This window comes from Mustela erminea, chromosome 12 (genome assembly GCF_009829155.1).
Source record: "Mustela erminea isolate mMusErm1 chromosome 12, mMusErm1.Pri, whole genome shotgun sequence".
In the NCBI taxonomy this organism is placed as follows: domain Eukaryota; kingdom Metazoa; phylum Chordata; class Mammalia; order Carnivora; family Mustelidae; genus Mustela; species Mustela erminea.
In genome coordinates this window covers 6,969,211-6,981,821 of record NC_045625.1, presented here as the reverse complement: position 1 = coordinate 6,981,821, position 12,611 = coordinate 6,969,211, and the positions used below count along the sequence as shown (strand labels likewise).

At 48.3% G+C, this 12,611-nt stretch overlaps 1 protein-coding gene across 16 annotated transcripts in view; it reads left to right on the top strand.

Moving 5' to 3' along the window:
- Positions 1–4,939: 4,939 nt before the first annotated feature.
- Positions 4,940–12,611, top strand: part of SPTAN1 (spectrin alpha, non-erythrocytic 1) — a 61,097-nt gene continuing 53,425 nt past the window's right edge. For 13 of the 16 annotated variants that reach the window (XM_032308329.1, XM_032308322.1, XM_032308320.1 and 10 more), the window contains exons 1-2: positions 4,940–5,100; positions 8,251–8,301. In XM_032308329.1, coding sequence (XP_032164220.1) covers positions 8,269–8,301 — 33 coding nt within the window. In that variant the 5' untranslated portion in view covers positions 4,940–5,100; positions 8,251–8,268. The remainder of the gene's footprint in view (positions 5,101–8,250; positions 8,302–12,611) is intronic. The other 3 variants (XM_032308328.1, XM_032308323.1, XM_032308317.1) reach the window with 2 other exon arrangements.

Genomic DNA, 12,611 nt, shown 5'->3' with positions numbered 1-12,611 from the left:
CAGAAACAGGTTGGGAAGCCCTGACTTCAGGATGTTGAGTGGATGGGGCCCAGCCCTACAGTCAGGGTCGACAAATGGAGGCTTTGTGCACATTTTTTAAAGGCATCCCTTCCTTCAGAATACTACTGCCATCTGCTGGAACGGAACCGTGAAAATCTGTGATCACCTGAGGTGCATGGGGCCTGCTAGAGAGGTAGAAGCTTACATTCTGCCCAGCTGTACATGGGGCGCTAAGGGAACCCGGGGATCTTCTCTGCCACAGGGATTTTGCTCTCTATGCTGTGTATATAGATTGTGGTTCTATGTAAGATTATATATGGGAATGTTTCTCCAAAAATGCAATGTGAAAAAATCACTGGGCAAAATGATCTCTGAGTTCTATTCTACTTTGAATCTATCTGTACCACTCCATAGGAAACACCTCTCCTGATATTTTAATGTTCTTTCTCTAGTCGTGTTTAACAGTCTTGCACACGTCACTTGATGTTTAGAATTCCTAATAGGTTCTCAATGGTAAACCAAGAAAGGAGTGCATTGGGGAAGCCAAGTTTTTGATACTCACTGATAGTGTCACCGTGAAAGGGAACGATTGCTGGCCGATAGAGTCACCCTGACGGCTAGCAGCATCAGATTGCTTAAAGTGGAATACTGAGGCCGGCATCCAGTTTTTCAATTCAAGCACTCACTTGCCTGGTTGTTTCCTTTCAAGCTTGACCTCATTTCTCAGGCTGAGTACCCATATTTTTGTCCTGTCATTGTCCTCCATCATTTTAAAGCAAATCTGATGATGAGTTGAAAATTCCAACAGGAGAGAAACTCAGCACATCCCTTGGCTAGAAGAATGGTTTTGGAGAGTTCCTTCCCCTACTCCTCAAGCTTCCTGTGATGAAAGCAGTGACCCAGCTAGGTTTGGCTGTCATCTCTCTCAGTGCCAGGACAGGCAGGGGAGCCGCAGTGCTTCACACAGATCCCTTAATCAGGCCTGGCCTCTCACTTCCCCTTTCTCTGTCCCACCAAATGAGTTCCTGACACTAGATTTCCTGTGGACTGCAGAAAGCAGGTGAGAGAAGCGGTGAATTTACAATCACAGGTATGATAAATTTAGGGGCACCTGACTGGCTCAGTCAGTAAGGTATGTCATTTGATCTCAGGGTCATGAGTTCAAGTCCCACATTCAGTGTAGAGCCTACTTGAGAAAGAAAAACTTACTCTCTAGCTTATAGTTGGGCTCCATTTAAAAGAAAAAAATACGAATTTAAACAGATGATGCATTTAGGAAACATTTTTCTTTTAGCTTCTTCAGAATGTTTACACTAAACAAACGTAGTACATGACTGAATTGGAACCTACACCAGAAAAAAAATCTTTTTGTATGTTTGTCTTATAAAGAACATTGGGACAATTGGTAAAATTTGAATAAGATCTATAAGTTAGATAATGGTATTTTTTAAAGAAGATTTAATTTATTTATTTATTTCACAGAGAGATCACAAGTAGGCAGAGAGGCAGGCAGAGAGAGACAGAAGGAAACAGGTTTCCCGCTGAGCAGAGAGCCGGATGTGGGACTCCATCCCAGGAACCTAAGATCATGACCTGAACTGAAGGCAGAGGCTTTAATCCACTAAGCAACAACAAGCGCCCCTTTTGTGCTTTTTCTTTTTGATTTTTTTTTTTTTTTTTTTTTGAGGGAGGGTAAGGGAGCAGGCACAGAGGAAGAGAGACTCCCACGCAGGCTCTGTGCTCTCACAGATCCTGAGATCTCCACCTGAAGGGAAATCGAGAGTTGATTGCTTAACCGCCTGAGCCACCAGGTGCCCCAACCTTTTTTTTTTAAAGGAAGTAAATGTTTATTTAATTTTTCAAAGTAATCTCTGCACCCAACATGGGACTCAAACTCACGACCCTGACGCCTGCTTTGCTGACTGAGCCAGCCAGGCGCCCCTGCTTTGTTGACTAACTGTGGTAAAATATACGTCACTCAAAAGTTACCGTTTCAGCCATTTTTAAGTGTATGGCCCTGTGACATTAAGTGCATGCCCACTGCACAGCCATCACCGCCCGTGTCCAGAACAGTTTCCTCTTGCACAACTGAAACCCTGTCCCCGTTAAACACTCACTGCCCATCCTCCTCAGCCCAGCCCCTGGCAAGCTCTGCTCTACTTTCTGTCTCTGTAAACTTGACTCTTCTGGGGATCTCACGGTGCAGTCTTTGTGCTTTTGTGTCTGGCGTACTTCACCTAGCATCACAGCCTCGGGGGGCATCCAGTCGCTGTGTTCCTTGCCAGCTGTGACACTGCAAAATGTCATCTGGGAAGAAGTACAGTCCACTTGCCAGGGTAACTTCTCAATCAGCTCCTTTGTGGGGAGGAAAAGTGTAAGAGCTTGCTGCTTGCTCACTGCTGTGCTGTGGGGTGGAGGAGGGAGAGAGGAAGGGAAGCGGGAGGAAGTGGGAGTTTCTCCAGGGAGAGCCAGCGATTAATTTTCCGTGGCTGGAACAGGTGAAACCATCATTACATTTTGTGTATTTCCAATCAGTTGACTCTTGGACTTGAAAAGGTATTGGGACTACCTGGATGCCTAAGTTTGGGGTACATACCAAACCCTCAGATGGGGGGGGTGCCGAATAGAAAAAGCTTGGAATTCAGTCCTACCCCCTGCTGTTCAGGAGGGTACTAGGAGCCGGGAGCTGATTGCTATACTGTCCTGTGCTTTTTTTTTTTCTCCTGAGTTTTTCTCCAAAACAAAGAGGGCCATTATCTGCTTTGTCATCTCTCCCTACACCTAGCAGAGCGTTTGTTTGTTGGGCATAGAGTGAAATTGGTGGGAGGTGAGGTAGGCACACCACAGAACAAGTGAAGAAGGGCTTTCTCAGTGTCTCATTTCTAGTGCCAAGTGCAGGATGGGGCGGGTGAGTGAGTGGGGAGGTGTAGAGGGCCAGAGGTAATGGGTTTTGGCCTTGTCTCAGATCAGACAGATCAACGGGTAAGACTCAGTTTCTGTACCAATACCAAAGCTCTCACATCTGTTTTGCTTCTGGTAAAAGCGACAAAAAAACCCCCATTTCACCAGGAGGCCGGCCATAGTGATTTAAAAGAAAGATCTCCCTTTTTACAGCCCCTGCCCAGGCCCTTGAGAGCCATTCCTTGCTGGAGCAGAAGGTCTTGGGAATTTTGGAGAGCTATGATTGTGTAAGCCATTTTGTACGCAGAGCTGAATATATGATTAAACATTTTGCTGCTCCCCGGTGCAGAAGAGGCTGTCGATGCCATCAACTGTTCGAGAAACGCACACCCCAGGGAGGAGTTACTCGGTCCTGTTTTCTCTATATAGAAGATTGCAGGAAATGCCTCTTAGCTCCTACGTTTTTCCTCCAGATTCTACAAAGCTGCTTCTGGGGTGTGGCCATTCCTTTTCTTTTCTCTGCACTGTGATGGGTTGAGGGAATAAGAGAATTTTTCCTTGGAAAGGGCAGCTTAGAAACCAGATTGCAGATCCCAGGCACAGGGAAAGAAGGCCAAACTGCAGAGAACCAGGAAGCTCAGGGCTGGGCCTGGGCCCAAGTTCTGGTGCAGTGCCCAGGGCTGCTTGGTAACCAGGAGGCTGAGGCCTTCCGAGCTGCGGAGATCCTGGTCTGCCTGACTGCACAGGAATGATTTGGGTGTTACTCCCAATGGCTGCGGCCCAGCTGTCGCAGAAGTGGGGGTGGGGAGAAAGGGCTTCCCAACGGAGGGCTTTGGGCTACACTACAGAGTTCAGAGCCAGACCCTTAAACTGCTAAGACTGTAAGGAACAGAAACTCCAGAAATCCTCACCCCCACCCCAGCACCCACCATTGCAGTGCCTCCCTTTCCTAGGGGAAGGCAGCACAACATGACTGTTTAAGAGAAGGTTCTGATTGCTTAGATCTAAATCCTAGCTTTTCTTTTTCTTCTTTTTTAATCCTAGCTTTTCTTCTTGCTAACTGCCTAACCTAGGGCAAGAGACCTATCTTCCATGTCAGAGTGCTCATTTCTAAAATGGGGAACTAATACCTACCTTGTAAAATGATTACCCAGATTAAAAAAGAAAGAAAGAAAAAGAAAAGTAATACATGAATGCTTAGCACAGCGCCTGGTACATAAGGAAAGTTCAATTAATTGTGGGCCGAAGAACTTTCCTGTCTTGTTTATAAAATAAGATTAATGCATCCTGTTCCACCGGCGACCTGTCAGAAAGCTTTTGCTATAAGAATTAAGAAATTATTAACTCCCCAAATCCCAAATGACAGACTTTAACTCCAAATTAGTCTTTGTTTTCGGGGATCGGATTTGGCCTTTTCTTACCACCACCTCAAACCCGGAGCTCCAAATCATTCTCGGTTTCTACACCTCAGCCCCCACCAGAGTAGGCTGACTTTGGGTTCCGGCCGCAGCCATCTCCTAGGGAAAGAGGCAGGAGGAAGAAAAGTCTGGGGGTGATCTCACCCTTTGGGACTGGGCGTTTTACAGACAAGGGTGCGAAGCATCCCCGGCCCGACTGCAGCGACGGCCCCTGCCCCGCCCTTCGCTGCAGTCCTGGCAGGACTCCCAGGGGCGGAGGGGAGGGGTGGGGTGCAGAAGATTCTCTGCAGGGCGGGGTGGGGCAGGATTGGAGGATCCGAGGTGCGGGGAGGGCGGGGCGGCTGCCGCATCTCCCGCCGCCCGGGCGGAGGCAGTGACTCCACTGCATCATCGCCCCCAGCCCCTGGAGCGCGCCCTCCTTTCCCATCCTCCCGCCGCGCTCCCGGGACTCGGCTTTTCCCCCGCAGCGGCTCTTCGGCTCCTTCCGGAAGCCCTCGGCCCTTTCCGTCGTGCCATCGGGAAGCGAGCCGGCGGGAGCTCCGCCCCCTTAGCTCTGCCGGCGCTCGCCCCCGCCCCTCGCGCCGCGCCCCGGCGCTTCCCCCGCGCTCGTGCCCGCCCGCCGCCGGAACGCGCGTGGCCGCCTATAAAAGAGACGAGACGCGCGCGTCGCCGCCACTACCCGCTGCGGAGCGAACGGCGAGGCGGGAGGTCGCGGAGGCGCGTCGGTTCCCTCAGCAACCCCCATCCCGGCGCACCCACCGCTTTCACCCCGCAGGAGCCGGTGAGACGGGGAGCTGGGGGGAAGCAGCAGGGCCCGAGGGCCGCCGACCCCTGGGCGGGGAGCCGGGCAGCCCCTGGGGCGGGGCGGGCGCGCGGACAGGTGAGCCCGGCCGGCCTCGCAGCTGCCTCCGACGGGCGGGGACCTGGCAGGCGGGCCGCGACCGGCCGGGGGGAGCGTGGGCTGGCGAGGAGCCGCCCGGCCCAGCCTGGGCGCCGGCCGCTGGAATGTCATTGACTGGGCGGAGGTGGAGGGGGGAGGCGAGGCCAGCGGGTTAGTCCCCTCTCCCCCACCCCCAAGCCTGGCTGCGACCCCGCCCTGCCCCATCCCGCTGCGGCAGGTGGGGCGGGGGCCCCTGGCGGGATCCTCACCATCCCCCTTCCTGCGGAGCGCTCCCCCAGCGCCCCCGATCGCCTGCCTCGGCAGGGAGCGACTTCTGCAGCTCCTCTTCCCCAGTCCCCACAGCAGTGCCGCCCCAACCCTTGAGGGAGGAAGAGCCGAGAGCATAGAGGAAAAGGGCTCTTTGACCTTAATTTCATCCACTGTGGCGATTCTTGGCCTTCTCTCTAGACGCAGAAAGGTCTGAGACCGGCCATCTCCTTTTCCTTCCTCGTAATAAACATTTCTTTCCTACCCAGTTGTGATTTGCTTGTAAATAACAGGTAGATGCGGCGTTTCTTTGTATTGAGACTCAAATCCAATAACTTAATAGCTTACGAGTTATTCCCCTCCCCCTACCCCTACCCCCGCCCCACCCGAGACGGGGGTCCTTCGATTCGAGGACATTATATTATTGGTCAAAAATTCTACAGCCACGCCAGTGTTGACTGATAGAGCAGCCTTTTGTTTGTAAGCTAGTCCTGCAAATTTGACAAGATGCTTCCTAAAGAAAATTGCCTTTAAGAGTCTCTTTGATGCATTGGGACAGAATATTCTAAATAAGGGGCTTGTTAAGGTTAAGGGTTGCATATGTTTTAAATTAAAAGCCTGAATAGCCCAGAATGCTGGCTTGAGATGATTGAATCGCCCCCAACACTTTTGTCAAATCTCTTTTATATAATAGATTCTAAAATACGTAAGCCCTTTGTTCTGTCTTCATCACGGCATTTTAGAAAAACTTAACCATCGTGGCTGTTAGGGAAGAATAGAAAAGAGACCATCTGAAGTATTTTAATAATATGTGGAGAAATTGCGGAGTCATAGCAATTGGACCTAAGTAAAACAATGTATCAAAGATGGAAGGGTTGGGGGTGTCTTGCAGCCAGGAAACAGAAAATCTTAAGAAGTGCGGTGGGAATACTGAGCTGTCTGAAGCTATTGAGCCAAGGTTTCACCTCCTAAACTCCTTAACCTTTTGTTGCCGCTAATGTCTTAGATTTTCAAAGGTCGAATTGAAGTCAAAAGTTTAAAAATGTGCTGTAGGGGGAAAAAAAAATGTGCTGCAGTAAGGGCCTCTGCAGGAAATTAACAGAAAGCCTTTTTTAGTAACTGGGCCAATAATGACTCACTGGGACCCTCAAAGTGTGTTAGCTGTTATCTAGGGACCTCCATGGAGAGACGAGCCTTCAAAGAAGGATTTGCCCTGTGCCGGACAGGTGTGAAGCCGTTCTTAGAGTAATCCATCAATTGGTAACATCTTGGGGTATGCTTTTGGTCTTGGCCATGGGTTTTGCAGCAAACTAGCGTTTGGAGAAATCGGATATGTCTCGGGTTCTAATATGAACTTGTCAAATAATCTGATGGATGGGTTTAGGTGAGGAGAGCAGGTTTTTGTTTTTTTTTTTTTTTTTTTTTTTTAAGATTTTATTTATTTATTGGAGAGAGAGAAAGAATGAAAGGAGTGAGGTCAGCGGGAGAAGCAGACTCCCTGCCAAGCAGGGAGCCTATGTGGGACTCATCTGTTCCACGGGGACTCCAGGATCAGGACCTGAGCCCAAGGCAGTCGCTCAACCACCTGAGCCACCCAGGCGACCCAAGATCAGGTTTTTAAATTCCATCTTTCTTTTGGTTCCCTGGGTCAGTATTTGCTCTATTTTCCCTTACCTGCCTTCATCCCAAAGGGAGGGGCTGACTGCAGACCCTGAGCAGCGAGTCCCGTGCGGTCCACAGCCCTGTCACTGCTGAAGCTGCACGAAGGCTAGTGGGCAGGAGGCCGGCCTCGTAATCAATCCTCCATGGGCTATGCAAGGACTCCGCTAGCTATGCGGTCTGGGCTGCCGCAGCTGTGGTCAGACTAGGTAGCAGACAGCACTGCCCTCATGGCAAGTGCTGACTCCGGGAATGCCGGAATGCCGAGAAGGGAATGCGAGGAGGAGTACAGAGCTGATCGCTTTTGGGGCCGAGGCCCTGGCGGGAGAGCAGCTGTGTTATTAATTCCCTTCCACCTTTTTTTTTTTTTTTTAAATATTTTATTTATTTATTTGACAGAGATCACAAGTAGGCAGAGAGGCAGGCAGAGAGAGAGAGAGAGAGAGGAGGAAGCAGGCTCCCTGCGGAGCAGAGAGCCCGAATCAGGACTCAGTCCCAGGACCCTGGGATCAAGACCTGAAGGCAGAGGCTTTAACCCACCGAGCCACCCAGGCACCCCCTCTTCCACCTTTTTTGCATATTCCTCTTGTATGGGTTTTGAATAGGAAGTAGTATTTTAGTAAGGACGTGTACCTGTAAAGGAGGCCCAAGTCAGAGCTCTATAGCTTGAGTTCGTTCTTGCTTCTCATGGGTCTCTCTCTCTTATTTTATGACTGAATGGAAGGGGATTTAGAAATTGGCTAGTCCTGGGAGTCTCAATTTATTGGGCGGTGGCTCTGGGGAGGGCGTATTTAGTGTTAGAAAGCATATTCAGTATTCTTTATCTGGAAAGTGGGGAAACTGAGGCCCAGAGGGGGTGTAACTTGGCCGAGGCAGCACATCTAGATCACCAGGAACTGCTAAGGGGCCAGACAGAGAACTTGGGTTCTCTTTCCACATTTTAAATCCCTGGTGGGGTTCAGAAGGAAAAAAAAAAAAAGAACAAGAAAGGCACAGGGAGAACACCAGGCGTGTGGTATTTTATTTGTATTTCGTATATCCTAATGGTCTGTTTTCTTCGTTTTGACATTATTTTGTTCAGTTTGCCCTAGAAGCTTGTTATCTCGCTCTCCCCTCCCTCTTTAGACGCCACATTCCTCCATCATGTTGTCATCGTTTCGTAAACGCAGAGTCCAGGTATTTGGCCAGCATGCAGGAAGCGGGTTGCCTTTTTGGTTTTGCCTGGCTTGCCGTGAAGACACATTTGTGGCAGAGGTTGAATGATCTAAAGAGAGGGGGAGAAAACTCTGCCTGCATGACCTTTCTGTTAAGCCAATTGGTTCGGGTTGGGGTTTTTCTCCATTGTTTTTTTTTTTTGGTGTTACGTAAACAGAAGTCTTAGTACATTGATTGTAAAATTTCCAAAGCCTCCTGCTTTTCGCCTTCCTCTCTTTCAGGCATGAATACATTAATTTCTTCTCACCCTCCTGGTGTTTGCATGTGATGTTTGCTGATTTTTGAATTGATGGTTACTTGGTTCTTAAGAACCAAGGGACTAAACAGATTATCTTAGCTATTTGGAAAAAAATAATCTGAAAATGTGTCGTAAAAGTAGTATTTTTAAATTTGACAAATATCATAAACTTGGGTTTGTTTCCTGTTCCCACCGGCTTATTTTTTCTGCCACAGGCCTTGTAATGAAATGGAGCTTGCGTTTTCTTGGCTAAAAAAAGCTCCCTGTATATATTTCATTTTGTAGTTTTTGAATGTTTGCTGAATTGGACCTTTTTGAAAAAGAAAAATGCTTAAAATTAATGTCTCAATATCCCATAAGGAGAAATACAAACTTTGCGAATTTCTAGTGATTATGGGTGATAAATCCAAGGCAAGCCCTTTTATAAATCAGAGTGGTGAATTGGCTGAAATGAGGTTTATAAAAATGGGCCACATTTTAACCTTTCCCTGTTTTGATTGTCAGAAACAATATTTTGCACTTAAATACCTCTCATCTGAATTTTACAGGTTAAGAGGTAAGTCGCAGCAAGATAGTATTTGGGAAGCATTCAGAAGTAAGTTTTCTTAACGTTGTTCTGCGTTTCTGGATTTTGATGCAATGCAGTATGAACCTTTTGCTTTCTTAAAGCTAAGTCCCTGCTCACCTCTGCAGAAACGGGCCCATGAGGTGAAGTGAGTTAATCAGTCTGAAGGCTGACCTGCAGATCCACAGAAGCAAAACTAGTTTTTATTCATGGTTGAAACTCTTCATTTTTGTACTATTTACCTCGCTACTTCCCATCCGCTCTGCCGCTGAAATCTGCAGCAAGGCTGGTTAGGGGCTCATTAGCTTGATGTGGGACTCCGCTGCCGGAACATGTTAATGGGTGCTAAAGGGTTCTTCCGTGGATTGTTCTCCAGAGAAGCCCGTCCACATGGGCGGCTGTAGTTCCGCTTGGCACCTGTAAAATTCGGGAATGGGTTGGCTTTCGGAGCCGGGGGAGAAACCTGCGTTGTCAGTCCCGCACCTTTGAGCTCTGACAAAGCAACCACGGTAAATCCGAGGGATGGTTTTTCTGACCTTTTGCTTTGGGCGAAGTGTATGAATTTTCCCATAGAGCCCAGTGATCTGTTCACCCCCTTAGTCCCCCCAAATCCCTTTGCTTGCAAAAGAGTGTATCTGGTGAAATTGGAGTTCATTGTGTAGTTTTCCAGATGCCTCTTACATCCAGCACGTTCCGTGGCGGAACGGGGGCTTTGTCTCCGTGACTCCTGTCTGCTCACCACCAGTGGCTTCTCTGCTGGGGTTCCACGGGGAAGTTGTGCTGAATTCCTCCGTCCTCCCAAGATCTGCGGGACGGTGCCCTAAACTACTCACTGCAGGTGCCAGGTTCGCTGTGTGGGAGGCATCTGACCTTTGGTCTGAGAATGACTTCCCTCAGCAGTCTTTTCTGTTGCCTAACTCGGAGTCCGTCTGTCCGGGTCTCACCCGCCCTCCAGAGACGGACGGATGCCCATGCATAGCAGGGCGGATAGCTTCTGTGGGTGAGGCCGAAGCATTTAAAAATTCCCTCAATGCCAGGAACTAGCTCAGACTGCTGTCTCTTGGCATTGACAAGAAGACAATTTTTAATTAGTGGCTAGGCTTTTCTGTAGGAATCCATTTTCAGATGATAATATGTCTGAATTTGCGTCAGATATGAGGAGTCATTCTCGGGCGTGTTACATCTTTGGATTAAGCTAGAACTTTCTGCCCAAGGTTCATATCTTTAGACCCCTCTCTTTCTTCCCAGAGATCTGGCAGTATCGTAAGAATGCTGACAAGGTCTTTTTATTTATTACAATAGAGGACATAGTTGTAATTCCTGTTTTATCCCCTGAGATCAGTTCATACTCCTTGGTGAATGATGCGGCTAACATTTTGACTGCTGCATTGCAGCATTTATAAATAGCCTGCATCTTCGGTCTTTGCGAAAAATATTAGCAAAAATACGACTTTTTTCTTCAGGATCTTCCATGGGAAGCTGCCCTTGAACATACAGAGAATATATTCAGTGCTTCGTTTGCCCTCTGTTTTCCGTGGACAGGGACCTGATTGGCAAAATCAGAGTTGAGGGACTCCTTCGAGATAAGCAGTTGTCTGCCATCCTAGGAAGTTGGTCCCTCTGTGGTTTTTTAGGCAGTTAGTAAAATAGATAGGCTAGTGTGGTTGGAGATTTTTTTTTTTTTTAAGATTTTATTTATTTCTTAGATCACAAGTAGACAGAGAGGCAGGCAGAGAGCCCGATTCGGGGCTCGATCCCAGGACCCTGGGATCATGACCCAAGCCGAAGGCAGAGGCTTTAACCCACAGAGCCACCCAGGCACCCCTGGAGATTGTTTTTTAATGGCACATTTCCCAAAGTCTTCCTTTCTAGCTCTCAAAAGGTGTTAATCCCATTAAGGTTGGGAACCAGCCTGGAACATTCTCAGTGGAGCCCGCCTTATCAGTCAGCTGCATATTTCAGGCCAGGGGTGGAGTTCTTGCAGCCTACAGCCTCGGTCCTGGGGGGGACGTGTTGCTCACACAAGCTGAGGCCAGGAAATTCCACTGACTCCCTCACAGAGTTTTGGGTGAGAGGCTAACACGTCTTCCGGTGGCAGCATTTCTTGGTGATAGGAATATTTTTCCTATTTTTAATATAATCAATGGAAATGACCCATTTCGGAGCAAGGAAACTAGAGTGTCTAAAGATGAACTTGGAGACAGCTCCCTCTCAGGTTAAGGGGTGGGGAACTCTTATTAATGCATCATTTCAGGCTCCTGTAACCATGCAAATGAGGATCCTGCAGGCCCACAGCAGTGGGAGAGCTTTGATGACTTTCAGATGCCCAGCTCCCCAGGGACAGCCAGTGGTGGCTTGGCAGAGCTCCCACCTACTGACGTCAGCTGATCTGCAGGAAAGAAAAGTCCATTATTGCCTGACCAAAGCACTTGGTATAGAATTGACTCGTTCTACTTCACTGGGGTGACAAAGAGGGCCTTTTAGGTTGGTTAATTTCAGCAGGGCCTCGCTGGACTGTCTCCCTGGATTGGTAGAGTCAAATCCACAGGCAGGACCCACGCAGGGGGACTTGCTAAGGTGGTGCCCTTGCCACATTATGTTAGAGATTCTTGGCTTCATCACAAAGGGCCTGCTCCCCAATGTGATTTCTTTGAAATTTCCGTGGCAGCTAAAGGATTTTAGAAATGCAGTGAATCCTGTGTGTGAAGAAGCAGGACAGATGCCCTAAGCATTAATCTAAGGACTCAAACTTTTTTTTTTTTTTAAGATTTTATTTATTTATTTGACAGACAGAGGTCACAAGTAGGCAGAGAGAGAGTTAGGGAAGCAGGCTCCCAGAGCCCTGGGATCATGACCTGAGCCAAAGACAGAGGCTTTAACTCACTGAGCCACCCAAGCGTCCCAGGACTCAGACATCTTGCAGGAGCTCATGTGCACTGTGCTGGTTTCGTACATACCTGCACCTTCCATGGCACATTTTGTTGCCAGAAAATTCTGTGAGGGAGCAAATTAGGCACAATTTCCTGCTGTTTCTTCATCTGAAACCCTTTCCCAAGAGATTAGAACAAAGGAAGTATGTAATTTCTTAACCCTGATTGTTTGCTACCTTAAGACTCATTCTTACAAAAGCAAAATCAATTTTTATTTCTTGATTTAAAAAAAAATGTTTTTTAAGTTTTTATTCACGTCCTCTCTATACCCAGTGTGGGACTCAAACTCACAATCCTGAGAGTCACATGCGGCACCGGCTGAGCCAGCCGGGTGCCCAATTTTTATTTTTTGAATAATTAAATATCTGCATTCTTCCTTCTCCATCCAAAGTGGTGATGGGAAAAATAACAGTGAAAGGAAGGAATAAGCAAACAGCCACCAATAAAGGGTATGCTGGGGTACCTGGGCGTCTGCCTTCGGCTCGGGTCATGACACTGGGGTCTGGGTTCGAGTCCTACATCGGGCTCCCTGCTCTGG